The sequence below is a fragment of the Crocuta crocuta genome, unplaced genomic scaffold (assembly GCF_008692635.1).
Source record: "Crocuta crocuta isolate KB4526 unplaced genomic scaffold, BGI_CrCroc_1.0 scaffold159, whole genome shotgun sequence".
Taxonomy (NCBI): Eukaryota; Metazoa; Chordata; class Mammalia; order Carnivora; family Hyaenidae; genus Crocuta; species Crocuta crocuta.
Window position 1 is genome coordinate 490,602 of NW_027533263.1, and position 18,699 is coordinate 509,300.

The following is an 18,699-nucleotide window of genomic DNA, read 5'->3' on the forward strand; positions in this document are numbered from 1 at the left end:
ATGTGGATCATTCTCTTTTTCCCCAGAAAGAATCAGGGATTTGAGAGGGCAGCAAAGATGACACGATTCTCCTGCACTGTCTTAACAGAAAATAAATTTTGCAACATGAGTGTCTGTATGAAAAGTCACATCAGGAACTAACATGAAACAGCTGGTTTCCTTTCTATATGATTGGCCCCCCACAACTGGAAATATTCATACTGTAGAATCATAGTTGCCAGATTTAATTGCTTTGTGTGCAAAGTAGTCTAGCTTCTCATCACAAATTTGTGTGTGCGCCTGTCCAAGTTGATGGTGAAGTCTTAAAATGAACAATAAACATTAAATTCAAGAAACATCAAGGAAGGAGAATAATACTTAATAGCTGTGCCATATGCTGGGGGAGAAAGTATTCCAGAATAGAGCTGTAGAAATTGCTAGGTGCTATTGTCAATTTAACATCTAATTAAAAGCACTCCTAAAAGAAATGGAAGATGGTCATGAGCCAGTGGGGAGAGCTTGTGCCGGGGATGGGTAGCAGGGTCATAGGGAATGAAGACTGGAAGGAACAATATTTTTAGGCTGATTTGCTTCCATACTGGAAAGGGAAATCAGTCAAAGCAAGCGTCCTGTGCAATGTCCTTATACCTCATGTTTATTTTTTCCTGAAGCTGCGCCAGGTCTTACCTAAGCAGAATTTGGAGTAGGTCAGGAGTTCCAGCCCTGTCCCCCCAGTCCTTGCCTTCCTCTTTCTCCGCCTGCTTTCTCTCCAGCTTGGAGTGTCCTCCCTCACAGCAAAGACCGGTGAACCTCCTGTGGCTCCTCGCAGGCAGGGGGGCTCCTCACCACGACACCACTCACTCTGGGCTCCCCATATCACTTTCCTTCTTTTCATATTAATGATTGAAACTCATTGTTGTGTCACTGATGAGCTCATCCTTTTGATGACCATGGGTTTTCCTTCCCAAAGTGACATATTTTTATGTTCACTAGTATAAACCGGAGTCTGTTGAGACTCTTCTCCATTAGCCAAAAGAATAACCCTGTAGGTGAGAATTTCAGGCTGAGGAAGAAGCTATTCTGAGATTAAGTCTGTCTGCTTCCGGCTTCCCTCAAATCCCACTCCACAAAGTGGGCTTCTCATCTGTTGTGGAAGCTTCACCAGAAGCCACGCAAAACCACACACAGACCACAGGATGGTAGGCAGGGCGGCCCCACACACTGACCAGAGAGCGTCACTGTGATGTTTTAAACATCGTGTTCTTTTTCCCAGGGCTCCCAAAGGGCAAGTTGCCAGTGCAGACTTGAAGAACAAGCAATGCAACAATGTGCCACATAGTCCCAGTTTGTTGCTCATTGGGTCCTCAAATAATGTAAAAATTTTGGCACATACCACCTTGGAACTGCTTCAGTTTGAGTCCATATAAGACCAGTTTTCTTCCCTTGCAGGTTTACACATAGCAGGATTCTTTCGTCCTAGGCTGGATTTTCCCCCCGCATTCCCCAAACTTCTATCTGATTCTTGGTTAATACCTGGATTTCCACTTAATGCCAAAGCCTGTTTTCCCTGTGCTATTAGATTTTTTAAAATTTGTTCTCTTTGTGAATAACTGAGCGTTGACTGGAAGATCATGCTTGTAAATTAATATTTACTTCTCTCCATACTGAAGTATATGTGTGTGCACTATAATTAAAAGCTCTTAGAGCACTGTGGTCACCTTTTGCCTAGGTGCCCCTGCCAGAGAGGCAGATGCCACTGGCCTGATGGGGACTCAGGTATAGGCTGTTGTTGTTTATTTCAAGAACTACAGGTGATTCTTCTGTGCATCTGTGGTTGAAAACCACCGGTTTTCCCTCGTACAGAGGGAGTGGTACGTCTGGGGCTAGCGCACTGTTCTCAGCTGGATGCGTTTGCCCCCAGGAGACAGTTGGCATGTCTGGAAATCATTTTGGCTGTCACAGCTGCGGGAAGGGAGTGCTACTGGCATCTGGCAGGTAGAAGCCATGGATACCCCTAAATATTCTGCAGTGCACGGGACAGCCCTCCCCTCCCAGCACCCACAACAGAGAGTTATCTGTCCCAAGGTGTCAATAGCACCTGGGAAAGCCCAGGCCAGAGGACATTGAGAGGAAGAGTCCCTCAGTGGTTCTGCAGGTCCTGTTGTGGCCCTTCCCCTTTGCTGCACCTCTGAGTACCTACCTCCCCTCCCCCAGTTGCCCTCCTAACCCACTGCGGAAACCTGAGAGAGGAAATTTCCTTTCCAGCCATTTGCATACCCACAAAAATATAACCATAGTGGCCTCTTCTTTTCAAGGAAATTTTAAATGTAAGCTTTCTAACTATACATCTTACAAGTTAAATTACATTTTTGTTTCCTTAAGACCAGAAAAAACAGTGATGCTGAAGTGTAGAAAATTGAGGGCTTTCCTTTTTGTCTATTTTGCATTAAAGAATTCAACTCAGTCCTTAGGAGAGAGTGGAAAAATTAAGAACCGGGGGTTGCAGCTAACAATAGGCAGCCCCTTTCATTAGCCATTCTGTCTCTACCTGAGTCTTTTTCTCATTTTGCAATAAAACCGAATATTGCAGGGCAGGGGGTGTGGGGGGAGGGGTGAGGATTAGGATGAAGATCTGAGGTACAGTGAAGATAAATAAATACTGTAGGGAATTGTTTCAGGAAGTGTCTGTTTAGAGGACTATTATTTTTCTCTGGCTTCGGCCAGCCAGCAGTATTACTCAGAGCTCCTGGGCATACGTGGCCTGTGTCCAGCTACTGTAATGCCAGTGACATCCTCAAGTGTGCCAGCCTTTGAGCTATTTAAGCTGAATGAAAACATGTCTCTTTGTGCCTTATGGTGCAGTTGTGGTTGAGCAAATACTTGGTGACCATTTAATTAGGAGAATCGTGGAAATTGTGGCGCTATGTACACCTCGATGGGCGAAGGTAGGAAAAATATGTATTAGGTGAGGCAGGTCCTAGAATCAGAACTGTGCCACAGAATAGATGCCGTGAAGACAGGCAGACTTGGTTTTTTAGTTCAGTCACATGAAAGATATTGACGCAAGCATGGATAAAGAGTAGAGACTCCATTTTAAAACCGTGGCTGAAGTAGTACACATCCCTCGTGCACCCGTGGAGCCCAAGGGAGTTTGGGAGGTGTGTGCTGTCCTTTTCTCCAGGCCATTCAACAGGGGTTGTTTGTAATGGGATTACTTGTAGGAGAGCGGACGCTGGGAACGTTTTCAGCCACTTAGATTGTGATGTAATAGTTTACAGACTTTGTTTCCCTATTAAAAATACCAGCAATGTGTTACATGATTGCTAGATTTTGCCAACTCCTTAGACTAAACGTGTAACAAAGACAAAATCAGGAGTCTGCATTCTATTTTTCATGGTTTTTAAAAGAAATTTAATAAAACAGTCTCTATGTCCTTCTGCTTTGGAAAGAAATATAATCTTCCCATTGATCAAAACCTGTACCAACAATGATTTTCTAACTAATCTCTTTACTTCTCATCAGATGATTTTTCTAAGTACCCACCTGCTTGTGACTTGTACACAGAACTATACAACGGAAATTAAACAAGCCCATTCCTCCTCCCCACACCGAATATTCGAGATTATGCCAGCATATTAAAAGAACCCACAGTATGGAGATAAACATACACCTGCAAAGGATATCAAGAGGCAGTGATGGAAGAGGCTAATAAATATATTCATGCCTCAGGAGAGCCATATGTATGGGTTTTGTTGCTGTCCTAGCTGACAAATTGCCCAGAATGACTCCTTTTCCTTACTCTGCACCAGTCCAATAAACAGAAATAAGCTCCGGCATCCATTCTGAAATTGTGAAAAGGGTAAATACCATAAACCGCAGAGAAACTCAAGGTTCCTGTGACTTTGTGACTAAGGCAAGTCCCTGTGGTACACTGTATTTCAAATCTTGCCTCGTTTGTGAATATGTGTCATTCTAAATAGGTGTAGCTCGCTCTTTGGAGGTGAAAGCTTCTCTTTTCCTATTTTCTTTCCTCCCTGAAGTTTTCCTCCACATTAGATGTTTCCCCAGGGCCACTGCAAGGACTGAGTGAATCAGTCGACATGAAGGAAGAGCAGATTGATAAATACAAAACAGTACAGAACTGGTCTTTCCAGTTGGGGATGGTCCCCAGGAAACCAGTGTAAATAGCACCTTGTATTAATAGCCTTTCTGAGCTACGTGTGTGATTACCTCCATACGTTATGTCCGTCTCACACTCGGCATTGGAGGTCAGCTTCCCTTTCACCGCAGCCTTCTCTGTGGAATAACAGACCCACAATAAGAGCTGGGGGACAAGAAGTTGATTTTGATTTCAGCCTGAAATCTGAAAAGATTTCTGAATCTTTTCAGCAAAGGAAGGCTGTGAATCATACCCGCCTGGAAACATGCTCCTGAAAATGGGGTTAGTTTTCATCACAGAATAGAAATAGAAAATGGAATTAAGCAAATTGTTCTATCTGTACAATCCCAGATGGAGAGTATGGGGTGGGGTGTGTGTGTGTGTGTGTGTGTGTGTGTGTGTGTGTGTGTGTGTTTTAATCTATAGTATATAATCCATTTTCACTAGGAAAATAAGACAAATTTGTTCATATATATTAGTGTAAATATAAAATATATTATAGTTTCCAAAGTGGGATAGAGTAGATCTTAGGACTTATTTCTGTTTATTACACAGATATAGAGTGAGACTATAATCTCTGAGGGTGAGACTAAGGAATCATTTTGGGCAATTTGTCACCTAGGACAGCAAGAAATCGCATAACAGGCTGTGCCTGAAGTGAGTATAACAGAATTACTTATATGCCAGTTACATTGTTCTTCCAGTGACTGTAAACTTTTGGTTCTTAGTAAGCCATATTCTAACAAAAGTCACATTTTCCAAGGCTTATTAACTGCTTAATTAGGAAGCATGGGGTTTAGAGTTAGAATAGGGTTTAAATCTCATCTCCACACATTAGTTGAGTTTCTTAACTTCTACTCAGCTACAAAATGGGGAACTGCTGTCACTTTCTAGGGGTTTTGTGAAGATTCGTGTACAATGTATGCATTTCTCAGATTATTCTAGTAAATCTCTAGCCTGACTTATCTAGGTTGGTTTTCTTCCCTTCCAGATAAGTGTTTAGTAAATTTCTTTCTCTCTGAACCAAGACAATGGGAAGAAGTTGTCCTTCTCCACTTTTCTGTTTAGCATGCAGGGATCCCAGCTATGAGATATGGATATCCCAACACAAGTTTCTACTGTCATTGCTTGCTGAAGAGAGTAGTAAGGCAAAAGCCTTTTGACCCCTGCTTCTAAATGGCCACCATGGCCACCAGACCAACCCTCATTCCCCTTTCACGTCTTGCCATGCCTTCTCTCTGCTTTCTGTTCCCCTTTCTTCATTCACCCAGCCAGTAGGAAGATGAATGTGTCACGAACTGGTGTTTCTCAAACTTTGGAACACACAGGGAGCACCTAGGCCCCTTCCCAGGGGCTCTGCTTCTGTGGGTGCAACTGGAGCCCAGACATCTGCATTTAATGGGCACGGGGGGGCCAGTGTTCCTGGTCTGAGGACCACACTTGAAGAAGCACTGCTAGAAATACTGAGGGATAGAAGATGATGTCTTTCCAAAAAAGGTCCAAGGTCTAGTGAGAGTGGACAGAAGCAAGCTGTGGGATGCAGTTTGGCAAAAACTGTCAGGGGAGAGTTTCTGGCTGTAAGGGAAAGGGCCCATCACAGAGGCGACGCTGGAGCTGGCACTTGAAGTAAGGCTAGGAATTTGTCAGACTGAGAAGGAAGAGAGGATTCCATGCAGAAGAAACAACACGAGGAACCACAAACATGAGAGACCGCAGTGTACCCTCTGGGAGGAGTACATCCCCTGAGTCTCATTCCATTAATAGATGAATTATGAGCACATCCCTCTCGAACCAGAAAACTTAGTTATAAGTCACACATTATAAACAGTATGCCACTGTTTAATCTGTATACTGGAAATGAGGAAAGTCTACTTTCTAAAATAAAAAGTATACGAAGTTTAACATTTCATTTGTTCCTCCCACTTGGGAAGCCAGCGGACTAGGGCAGTGAGGCTGGAGGTGCTGGGTGGTGAAGAGCGTCAGGTGCCCAGGTCCCCTTCTCACACAAGAGCCCATCAGGAGGCCAGGAGCCATCTCCGCCAGACGGGCGCCTTGGGCTGGATGTGGGCCAGCATTGCTGTGACTCCTTGGGCCATATCAGTCTCTCCCAGTTTCTATTCCTCCTAGTTGTGTTAAACAACCGTGATGGCTTCTGCATAGAAGCCTCTCCTCCCAACCCCCCCAAATTGGAAAGAAATGCAACAGTGTTCTGAGTGGTTGACTCTATTTTGGGTATGAAATGAAGAGATATTTTGCCTTATTTTGTTTTATTTTGAAATGTGTTTTATTTTATCCTGCTTTCTATATTTTCCAGCTTTTTAAATGAGCATGTAAAATGAAATTAAAATGTGAAGAATGTTAACTCTGTTCCTTAAATGGCACTCCTGTGCTATAAGACAGTTAATATCCACAGATAAAAGCTTGCTTTTTTCCCCATAGAATTAGTATTCGTTTTTTTTAAGGGAGTGGGAGTAAATGATAATGTTTACAGCTATAGAAACTGAAATACAGTTATATTACTTTCCCCGAATAGTGACCCCATGGAAAGAAACAAAACTAAGAAATAATTAGCAAAGGAGCACCTGGGTGGCTCGGTTAAGCCTCCGACTTCAGCTCAGGTCAAGATCTCGCAGTTCGTGAGTTTGAGCCCCACATCAGGCTCTGTGCTGATAGCTTAGAGCCTGGAGCCTGCTTCAGATTCTGTCTCTCTCTCTCTCTGCCCCTCCCCCGCTCACCTCTGTCTCTGTCTCTCTCATAAATAAATATTTTCAAAAAATTTAAGAAATAATTAGCAAAGATAAGAAATTATATTATTACATGAAATCATATGTAAAATTCTAAATGGAGGTTTACAAGGAGTATAGATTTTTCAGCTGAACATGGGATATTGCAGGATTTGTACAATGTATAGGATTTTGCAACTCTGGTATCATTTTAAATTCTGAGAAGAAAAAGAATCCCTGTTTTTTTTTTTCAATTAGCTAATTGCTTTTTGAGGAACTCCTGGATTTTATAAGTATTGGGAGTCAGTCCTTATGCTAAATCTGCACATGTCTCATTCCACAACTGCACCTCACACAGTGTGATGAAATATTCATTGACTGTGATTTGAATCATTGTAGGATTCCAATATAAAATACGCAACTAAGAGATATTAACATTAACATTACCTCTGATAAAAGAAATAGAACTAAAACGGGCTCAGCCTGATTGGCAAATTGAGTGCAGTTATTGCATTCATTGACAGCCAGAGGGATTTGAACTGCTTTATATTTTAAGTGTGATTCATGGTCAGAGTCACCACTGCTTTATTTCCCTGATAGTCCCGACGACTAAGCTTTCCAGAAGGCTGTGTCCCAGCTCACTCTACATGCTGTAGACTTGTATGTTGGATTTTGGGTGTTTGCCAGATAAAACGGTGGGATTCAGGAAGTCTTTACAGAGATCAGTTTGTCACCACTGCTGCATCCAGAAAAGAAGAATACCAATTATAAAAAGGAACGCCACTTGTTGTGAAACCTAAGCAGGAAAAGATACCGAGTAGAATGTGACAGACCCAGGAATCCCCACAGAACTAAAGAATGTAACGTAGCCAGCTACTTGTACTGAGCCTGGAATGTAAGCGGCTCCGAGAGGAGCAGCGTGGGAGAGACACTTCTGGGGTAGACTTTAGAGGACATGATCACATGGGAAGAGAAGGAAAAGGAATCACAGAACCTGAGTGAGTGACACCAGTGACCAGCTTCCAGGGCACAGGAGAGAGGACAAGACGGGGATAAAGGGCAGGAAAAATAATGGTCCCTCTACCCTCTTTGCTCTCAGCCAAGATCCCTGTAATAGAAGATTACTAAGGGGCACCTGGGTGGCTCAGTCAGTTAAGCATCCAACTTTGGCTCAGGTCATGATCTCAAGGCTCCTGGGTTTGGGCCCGCATCGGGCTCTGTGCTGACAGCTCAGAGCCTGCTTCAGATTCTGGGTCTCGCTCTCTCTCTCTCTCTCTCTCTCTGCCCCTTCCCCACTTATGTTCTGTCTTGCTCTCTTTCTCAAAAATAAATGTTAAAAAGTATTTTAAAGATTAATAAGAGAAAAACAAGTTTATTAACATGTGCACCTCATGTATACACAGGAGATACCGAGGGGGAAACAAGGAGCTCCCACAGTGGCTTGGAATTCAGAATTAAATACTGTGTTAACAGGGTAAGGGGTCGGGGGGTATATAGGCCTCTCAAGGGAGAGTAAGTGATTCTTAGGAAAGATGAGTGGGCCCTTAGAAGAACAGACAGGAAGTATGATCATTTGTGACAAAGTGTGTCTGAGTGTGGTGTTGACTTCTAGTCTCCTCTCCCGTGACTGGAGTCAGTAATCTTACCTGGTTGGCAAAACTCCCCAGGAGGGGTTTTATGACAGCTGAGTTCCTTTGGGGGCTCTGTCTTCAGGCAGATGAGGGGAGTTCAGAGACAGCATCTCTCTGCATCGGCTGTTTTTCAAGTGCCATATTGGGGGGGGGGGCATACTCTGCTACCCTTCAGGAAGCGGAACAGAGAAAAGGGGAACAGGGAATTGACAGCATGCAAGATCCTGGGTGCCATTTGTGGGCACCTGTTGTGAGTGGTAAAGGTGCCAGTCCTCTGACCCTAGGAAACCACACACAGTCTCATGGCATTTGTGCCTGTCAGGCAAAGGACAGAAGCTCTGTTAACCACGGTAATAGTTGAGAAATGGGTGAGCTGGAACCCTGGGCCCAAGAATTCCTGCTAATACTAGGGGAGTTGGACTGGAAATGGTACCCATGGTAACAGTGTAGTACACCTTAAATGTTTAATAAAGGGAGGTTTTTCTGCCATCCGCCTGGTGGGCACTGTCCTCTGACCCAGGAGAAGGGAATTCATGGACAAGACAGGCAGCCTCTTCGATCAGTGCTAGCTCCCCAGCTCAAGGCCCACATGGTGGCCCCCGGGCACTATGAGGGGCCGGGTGCTCAGCTGGCATTCCTCTGGGCATTCACAGTTCTTCCTCCTGGTGCGGTAGGAGGGAGCACAGCTCACCGCAGGGGGATGATTTGATATTACTCTTTCTCTTTCGTGAAAGAGGGAAATTCTTTATACAGAAGTCTGGCTTTCTGACTTTATCACTCATTTGCTTGCTCTATGCTCTTCAGTGCATGCCAGAAAGGCTGGCACATCACCTTCTTCCCCCCCGGCAGTCCCCACAGCCCTGTTCTCTGCATTGGACTGGGGGACAGGAGGCTCTCCTGCAGGATTCTCATCCTGCCCCTCCACTCCTCCACTCCGCCTGCTTTGTTCTGTGTGGCAGCTGAGGAGGTAAGCGCTTTATCCACAAGCAGGTCCCGAAGCCAGATGGTCTGGAATCAGATGGTCCCGAGCGGTTTCTCTCACCACCGCCTCCCCAACGCAAACTCATGGCCATGAGCCGTGGTCTCGTTTTAACGCTGTAACATGGAGTCTGGCTGCTGTTGCAGATTGATGTCTTGAAATTCCCTTTGAAATCCCGCTTTCATTCCCCAGTACCCACCAGCAGGTTCTGCTCTCCAGCTTATCAGCCACTGACAGTCCCATGGCTGCCCTCCCATCACAGCATCTTTATTGACAAAGAGCACTGGACTCAACATGGTGCCCCCGGCTTCCAAATGAAGCCCTTTCGTCACTCAGTGTCTTAGCCTCTGGATTTAGAGAGGAGCTTTTCACAGAGCAGAAAATGATAAATCTCTTCCTGCTGAAGTGCCTCTCTGATTCTTTTTATTATTGTTATTATAAGTCCTCTATAGAAAAGAATCAAGACATTGGAAACATTTTTATAAAATGACACTTTATCTCTGTGATTAACTATATAATAAACCATAAAGGCTTTGCCATGGTAATCTCCTCCTTACACCTTATTGCTTTAATAATAAAAGCTTTTTTATGACAACAGAATAAAATTTTACTATCCAGACAGTTTAGATAAAATGAGAAGATGTGTTTTTGGAAGGATAAAGGGCACGTCTGAAACATGTGAGGTCAGCATAGGTTTTATTTGAGCTCAGCTTATGTAAAACATGTTCGATGTGTCTTAAGTCTGGTGCCCTCCAGAGGACCTTATCCCACCATTTAAAGAACTTTTAGTGGTCAGTGAAGGGCTAAAGAGTTCAGTATTTCTGTCAAGTACAGAGGATTACAGCTCCAAAGCAAAAATGTTCAAAACCAAGAACTGCAGATGATTAGCAGGGGAAAGCACAAATTTCAATAATTTATTACCATCCCGATTTGCATACAGAATCATCAACTACCTGTTTTGATTCTGAGCCAAACCCTGTGTGGTTTGGTGATTATCATTGCACTTTTATTCATAAGCTTATGTCTCAAATAATTAGATTCCATCGGTGACAAAAATTATATAAATTTTTGCTTAAACATGATTTATATGCAAGCACTACAGTATACCAATTAAAAAGTTTCATTATTGCTATCCCACAGGAAGAAATGAATATGTTGTCTTCCCTCTCATTTATCACTATTGAGCAGTTTCTTTTTTTTATGTTTCAAGCTTTTATTTAAATTCTAGTTAGTTAACATATAGTGTAATATGACTTTCAGGAGTAGAATTTAGTGATACCCAACGCTCAACACAAGTGCCCTACTTAATGCCCATTTCCCCACCCACCTCCCTTCCAGCAAATGTTCTCTAGAGTTAAGAGTCTGTTGAGGCACGTGGGTGGCTCACTTGGTTAAGCGACTTTGCTCAGGTCATGATCTCACAGTTCTTGAGTTCGAACCCATGTCGGGCTCTGTGCTGAGAGCTCAGAGCCTGGAGCCTGATTCAAATTCTGTGTCACCCTCTCTTTCTGCCTCTTACCTGCTCATGCTCTCTCTTGTAAAAATAAAAACTTTAAAAAAATTAATAAAAAAGTCTCTTATGGTTTGTCTCCCCTTTTTTCTTTCCCCTGTGTTCATCTGTTTTGTTTCTTAAATTCCACATATGAATGAAAGCATATGGTATTTATCTTTTCTTATTTTGCTTAGCATAATACTCTGTTTCCATCCACATCATTGCAAATGGCAAGATTCTTTCAATGGCTGAGTAGTAATATTTCAGTGTGTGTGTGTGTGTGTGTGTGTGTGTGTGTGTGTGTACCACATCCTCTTTATCTATTCATCAGTCGATGGACATTTGGGCTCTTTCCATGAGTTGGCTGTTGTTACTATTGAGCAGTTTCTTGTCAAGCAACCCACAATTGTCTAAGACCATAAAGTAGAAGTTTTTTAAAACCCAGAGCTTCCCTGAAAAAGTGATAATTTTAGTGGAGACCTGAAGGAAGACTCACAGTTAATAAGGTGAAGAAAGGCAGAGTTGGGGAGGAGGGTTGTCTTCCAACAGAAGGAGGGGCATGTGCCAAGGCCCTGTGGTGAGAAGAGAACAGAACTCATAACTTCTGGGGTTTCATGAAGCTTAAACCAGGTCATTCTAGTAAAGTGCTAGTGCTCTACCTATTCTGCCTACCACACAGTAAGCACTCAGGATGTGTTAGTTACGATCAGCTCTCATTTTAAGGCAACTCAGGGCTGACCTCTGTCTGCACAGGTATACCTAAAAAGCAAACATGTGTCCTTTCTGTACTCACTAGGAATGTGGTCTGTGACCCTGCCTTTAATTTCTCTGTGACTCTTCTACTCTCTAATGTCAATCCTGTCAAGACCCTCGCTCCTGCCCTTCATATCTGGTAACTGCATCCCAGAGTTTTGCCCGGCACCCTCTGTCCTTACCAGCCTGCAGAGGCTTTCATCAGGTGCACTCAGGGTATGAATCTGTCCTAGGACCTCTAAGAAGATCCAGGAGGACCCACACTGGGCACTGATGAAAGAACTCTGTGATGTCAGGCCCTGAGGGCATTTGGAAGGTTTCAGACAGTCTTGCTGACCCTGCCTTCTATCTGGCTCTCAGCTCAATGTGACGCTGGCTCCTTACTGTCTGACAGTCCGCTAGGGAACAGGCTGGCCTTTACTACTAAACCCTCTTCACCCTCTGTGTCTACTTCCCTTCCGTAGTCCTGCCGCCTTGGAAGTGAAAGCCAAAGAGACCCTCAGGTGTATCTTATTGAGATTCCTGAGGGAGGCTCAGAGGGAGCTGCTTCAGTCTGGCACCTAATCCCGGTTTGCCGTCAGTTCATGGGTCCTGAGCAGGGTCCTGACTAAGCAGAGATTCCTGGCTTGCCTTTCTGCACATGAGTTTTGAAAGCAGTCATACATAGCGATGCTTGAATTACTAAGACACTTGAGGACAATCTTTTGTCGAAATACTCAGAGGAATGGAAGCATGGTTTGATGCCAACTTCACAGGCTTTTTCACATCCTCCAGTGGGCATTAAGCAGATTAACAATTGATTGTGAAAACTTTCCTCCCTCCTCCTGTTGCTAGCCCAGAAGGCCCAAACTAACCACTGTATGAATATCCAGCTTTGTTATGTGTTAGACCTGGGGATATGTGTTATACCTCAAATGTCCATCATGTAAACCCTCTGGGCACATAATTATGTTAACAAATTTAATCAACAAGAATTTGCCATGATCTTGTAGCTAGTAAAGAAATTAGCAAAGGCCCGCTCCTCCACCAATCTCCCCTCTCAACACGCAGACACGCAGGCTGCAGGGTTCGCGGGTCCGCCTTGTTCCGGGACTGAGTGCACGGGAGCATGGTGGGCGGCTGCCCGGGCACTCCCCGCACTGTGCTCCTCCTCCACCCACGGGAAAGCTAATGACACCCACTCTCGTGTTAGGTGCGTGTATTTCCTTTAGTTGTGTGTGCCCTCAAATCCCACTGACTCTAATTAGAAAGAGGTTTGGTGAAGGAGGAGGAATTTCTTCTTGCCATCATTTTCTTCCCGTCTGGTTTTTGCTTTTCCCCAGTAAGTTTGGCAGGTCTCAGCTTTCCCCAAGACTGTAGGCTCCACAGGGATGGCAGGGGGCTTCATCCACAGCCGCATTTCCTGCCCAACACCCTTGCTGGCACACCGCAGGCACTCAGCAGATCCTTGTACAAGGGATGGATATTTTGTGTGCCTCATTTCTAGTGCTCTTTGTGGCACATTCCTGCACAGCCGTCCCAAACCTGTGCAATCCTGCTGCACTCCTTTGGTGAAGAGAATGGAGCACAGGCTATCTGCAGGGCTCACATGACCTGTAGCCCATCTTTCAGCTGTAATATCTCTGCTCCTAAGTTCCTAAGAAGTTGTCTGGACTCCTGTTCAGATCCAGTGGAAGTCAAAAGCCCTGTCTAAGATTTGTGCCAGTTCCGAGGGTGACGATGGGCTTAACATTCTCACCCTCAGTCTGCCTTCCCATCTGTTCAGCTTCATATCGACCCAAACGTGGAACCCAGCCACCTCCTTGGCCACCGTGTGTGTACAGTTGTGCACATTCAGATGGGCTGCACCAAGCACGGCAAAGATCGAGTGGTCCCCAAGGAGGCTCACATCACACTCCTCACAGTGTACACCTTAGACCCTTTGGCTCTCGGAAGTTCTTTTGCCCAGCCCACTACTGGTGATTTCTCCCAGGCTCTTCACCCTGTACAGCCTTCTTGCTGATCTTTCTCCCTCTCTCTTCTGCCTCTCTTTCTGTAGGAGGTAGAATTCAAAACATTTTCTCAGGCAGAACAGCTTAATCATATTGTAATTGGGGCTCCTGAGTCCAGATTTCTAGGTTCTCCTCTTATCTGCCTAATACCCTATCCATTAGCCTTCTTTTCCTAAACTAACACAGAACAGTCCTCTTTGAGTGGGTTGTTAAAAGCAAAAAAAGTTGCTTGGCCTGTATTGGCTACATGTGAATTTGGCAGAGAAGCTAAATATACCTTATAATCACAGGAGCATAAGCCTATTGGCTGAACTCATCATTTCATATGATTAATAAACATACGCTGGTTTATGAATAGATGGTCTTTGGAAAGAAGTGCCAGAAGCTGGTGATGGTAGAGAGCTCCAAGGAAGGGAACTGAATAAGCTGGGACAGAGACAGGATAAAGACTTCCTTCTTTTGTATTCCCTGTATTTAAAGCACATTGACATCATACCTACTTAAGGTCAATAAATAAGGTACAGGTATCCTGATGTGCTCACATCCAGTGACCTTAAGCCATGTACGTCATGGAGATAGTTGATATCCATACTTGATGGATTCGGTCTAGAGCCCAGCTCTGGAGAATTTGCCATTCACTGTACACATCAGTTCTTTTCATGAGGATTTCCTGGTTGGAAAGAGCTGAGCTTCTCAGCACACTGTCATTACTCTCCAGGTGTTCAGGTTACATCATCTGGATGAGGAGCCCCAGAACTCCTATAGATATATCCCTTCTTACCTTGACAAATATTACAAAATATTCCTCTTAAGAGGAAATAAGTTTTCAATACACTTTAAAATTTAAAAGTACACCTGAGGGAGGGGAAACAAAGTACATCTTTTAAAACAGGTAATAATTATGGATGGTAACTGCAGCGTATTAAAGCATATTAATTATGAGTTCATAATCAAACTATAAAACAAGCAAAAAAAAAAAGAAACCTTATTGGTTACTTTGGAGGGATGCTAAGGAGTATCATTTTGAAAACATATATCGGCATTTACCCGGCCTTACCTACGTAAACTGTACTGCATGATAACCCAAATAGCTGATAAGAGAAAGTTTCTCTTTGTGGAAACTTCCAGTAAATAAATGAAAGAGTGATAGAATTTGAATATCCCCATTTTAGAATCCTATTGATCTAGGCAATGGTCATCCAATGGCTAATATAAAAAAATAGAGATGCCCTTTGTGTTTCCTATAAATTTGTTATGCGATGGAAGAATCTGTATACATTCAGGTTTGATTTTTTTTTCCAAGAGGAATATTTATAACTGTGTTGTGTCACTGTGTGTCTGCTGGTATAAACAGGTAACATAAGATAGTCTTCCAAAAAGAAAAAAATAAATCTGAATCTAATCAGATTTCTGTATCTCATAACAAATTCATAGGAAAATTAAAAGAATGGGTAAATAATACCATGGAGATGCATTAAGTAAAATTCAGACCGTGGACAGTGTAATAGTACAAACAACCTGGTGTATTCAACAAATGAGTTGCAAAGAAGAAAAAAAAAGAGATGGGAGGGAATCTCTAGATGAAAACAGATTTAATAGACAATCAGACAGTTGGAGTGCACGGGACTTACTTAGATCCTGGTCAAACTGTTAAAAAATATGTATGGGAAAATTAGGGAGATTTGACACTGATAACATTAAATTATTATTAATATTTTTAGGTATTATGTTAATGCCATGGTTATAGTCCCAAAAAGTCCTTATCTTTTTGAGATATATATATTGAAATATTTATGATGGAAATGAAAATTTAAAAACCTCTCACATCTATGCTTATTTGTACATAAGAATATATCCTTATGAAAGGATATACAGTTGACTCTTGAACAATGTGGGGAGGGGGGAGGTGCCCCCCCCCGCATAATCAAAAGATTGCATATAACTTTTCACTCCTCCCAGAAATTAACTTTCAGCCAACCATTGACTAGAGGCCTTACCAATAATATAAAGGGTCAATTAATATATATTTTGTATGTTGTATGTATCATATACTGTGTTCTTATAATAAAGTAATCTAGAGAAGAGAAAATATTGTTAAGAAAATCATTAAGGAAAACACATTTATGGTACCATACTGTATTTACCCTCCCCCCAAAAAATCCACATATAAGTGGACCTACATAGTTCAAACCCATGTTGTTCAAGAATCAACTGTATAAGGGAATTCTCACGTGTGTTGCTGTTATGAAGGGAACTAGGATTCAGGATGGAAGAGAAATGAACTTCTATACAGGTAATTACTTACTTTATGCAGGTAATACTTTTTTCAGAGGACTAACCAAAAAAATATATAATGGGAGGGAAAAAAGGTAATTTGAAGTTGAAATGCTTCTTTGGGGGAATGAGAAGGTATAGACTCTTAGAACACGTGGATGGATGGACCCAGACGATATTTCCCAAGGTATGTCCCAAGACCACCTGCATCAGAGATGGGCTCACCTCCCTGCCTCCCAGCCAGAATCTGGAGGAGCTATGCACAGAGACATTTGAGAGCTACAGGCCTTGATAACCCAAGTGGCAGCTTTTCAAATACTTATTACATTGTTGTGGAACTTTGGAATTCATAGGGAAAAATACTCCCAAATTTAAATTCAAAGCAGCACAATTCTGAAAGTCTGAAAAGGCTTTCTTTTTTAGATTTTTTGATGATGATTTAATCAGCAGATGTCACTATAAAATACTTGAGAGCATCCCTTCCGTGTTGCCTCATTTTTGGAAAAGGCAGAGTGTGCTGCTGGCATTGTAACATAGAAATATTTATGATAATTTTGTCTTTTGTTTAATGAAAATAATTTTTCTTTTACTTCCAGCACTTATTAAAAGTTTATCTTTGATTAAGCATTCTTTGCTTTTGTTTTTGTTTCCCTCCTCTTCCCCCACCCCCCCAGCATCATTGACAAAGAAGTTTCATTAATGGCAGAAATGGATAAAGTTAAAGAAGAAGCCAGTAAGTAGACACATGGTTGTTTGGTCAGGAGCCTCCCAGTCGGAAGCAATCCATAGGTCGACTGACAGTGATATGGATTCTGAGTGGGGTCCTAAAATTCACACTGACTAATGAGCTCTGTAAGCTCAGGCAAGTCACTTAGCCCCTGAAACCTCAGGAACCTCCTGTGGAACAAGGTCAGAGGAGTAGCACCACTGAGCACACAGCAGAATAAGGCACTCAGCAAATAATGGGTGTCAGCTATTTAAACTTCTGTGCATATAAAGGACTACTGATAGTTTTAATCAGGTTTAAAATAACATTGAATTTAGAATTAAATTTTAAAACATAAGTTTTTAACCTTTCACAACTCACACATCTTTTTTTTTTAATGTTTATTTTTGAGAGAGACAGAGAGAGACAGAGACACAGAATCTGAACAGGCTTCAGGCTCTGAGCTGTCACAGGGCTCTGTCACAGGGCTGGAATCCATCATTGTGAGATCATGACCTGAGCCAAAGTCGGATGCTCAATCAACTGGGCCACGCAGGCGCCCCTGCAATTCGCACCTGTTGCTGTTATTTCTACAGTCCTTTTCACTTGTCCTTTCTTAGGTTCAACTAACACGTGTTTAACAAATTAAACTCCCCTAAAAAAATATTTTAGTCCGTTTGAAGCTTACTTAAATTTCCTTTATCATTTTGAAGTACATTTATAAATTTAATGCATCTGATTTTTTTCGAGCACTTCAGACACCCAAGGCAAACTCATAAACCTAAGAGCAACATATTATAAGCTTTTAAGCAGCTCTTATAAGATTAATAATTCAAACTTAGAATTACACTAATATGAAGTTTTTTTAAAACACTCTCCCTTCTCTTTACAAACTTAGTCAAATCAGCTGACACCTGCCAGATTAACACCTCAAAAGAAAATCAATTATGTGTTTTAAGTTGAAATCACAAATGAGATGGTTTAATGTAATAATGTAACTGTTTAAATAATAAGCACATTCAGATGATCTTGATGCTTGCAAAACTTCTAAATTTAACACAAAATATCAGCGTACCTTTGGTTTGAGGTTTTACCTTTATACTTGTTTCTAATTCTGAATTTTTCCACTGTTGTAAGGTAGCTCAACAGCTAGTAGGACAGATTTAAACTATCTCAAATAGGCTGAGGTTCATGGGCTGGAAATTTTAACTGAGACAAGATTGCTCAGTCAGATTCAACACCAAGCCACAAGTGGAGTTGCTGAGCCCTTTCTTATCGAATTCAGCATGCTGATGTTCATGGGGACCCTAAAATCGTGTTTTTCAGCTGGGATTTACTTTTCCAGTTCTTATCTCCTGGGCATTTAAAATTTTTCATCCTTTCCCAAATGTTACCTTGTTAGTTGAACGAATGCCAGTCTGTACCTCCACCTGGTTTCAGCTAAATTCCTTCACATTTGCAATGCCTTTCTTTTCACCAGAATGAAGTATCAGACCAGATGCTTCATTCTTTTTGTATTTTTCTTGCCTGGCCCTTGGTCGTAATTCAGTAGCCACCTTTTATGGGAAATAGCTATCAGTGTGTTTGTTACACAATCTTTTAAAAATAATCTTAAGCAACATGTTAGAATCTAAAATACAGCAAGTTTTATTAAATAAAACTCAGTGTGATCCAGGGTTCAGCTGTGGAATATTTAGGTAGTTATGCAATCCCTTTGATTGTGAAATTATTTTATTCTTATGAAATTTGTTGATTTCTTCAGTAAAAGTTGATTACCACATGATTTGGGATTTTCCCTGTTTCTCAGGTATAGCTTATTTTTTCTTTTCAGTTTCATGTCCTATTGATAAACATGTTAACAGCCAGCACAGACACAAATGTTTGTGTAGCACGTCACTTTCTAACAAATTAACGAAAGACCTCAGATTTCACATGTTCATTCTATCTCCTTGAGATAGTAATATTAGGTGCCAAGACCTGTGGGATTTGGAGTATCTCAGGAGAGCATCCTC

At 42.2% G+C, this 18,699-nt stretch overlaps 1 protein-coding gene across 3 annotated transcripts in view; it reads left to right on the forward strand.

Moving 5' to 3' along the window:
- Positions 1-18,699, forward strand: part of SPATS2L (spermatogenesis associated serine rich 2 like) — a 170,121-nt gene that overhangs the window by 137,408 nt on the left and 14,014 nt on the right. For all 3 annotated transcript variants that reach the window (XM_077747593.1, XM_077747592.1, XM_077747591.1), the window contains one exon: positions 16,656-16,714. In XM_077747593.1, the coding sequence (XP_077603719.1) occupies positions 16,656-16,714 (59 nt within the window). The remainder of the gene's footprint in view (positions 1-16,655; positions 16,715-18,699) is intronic.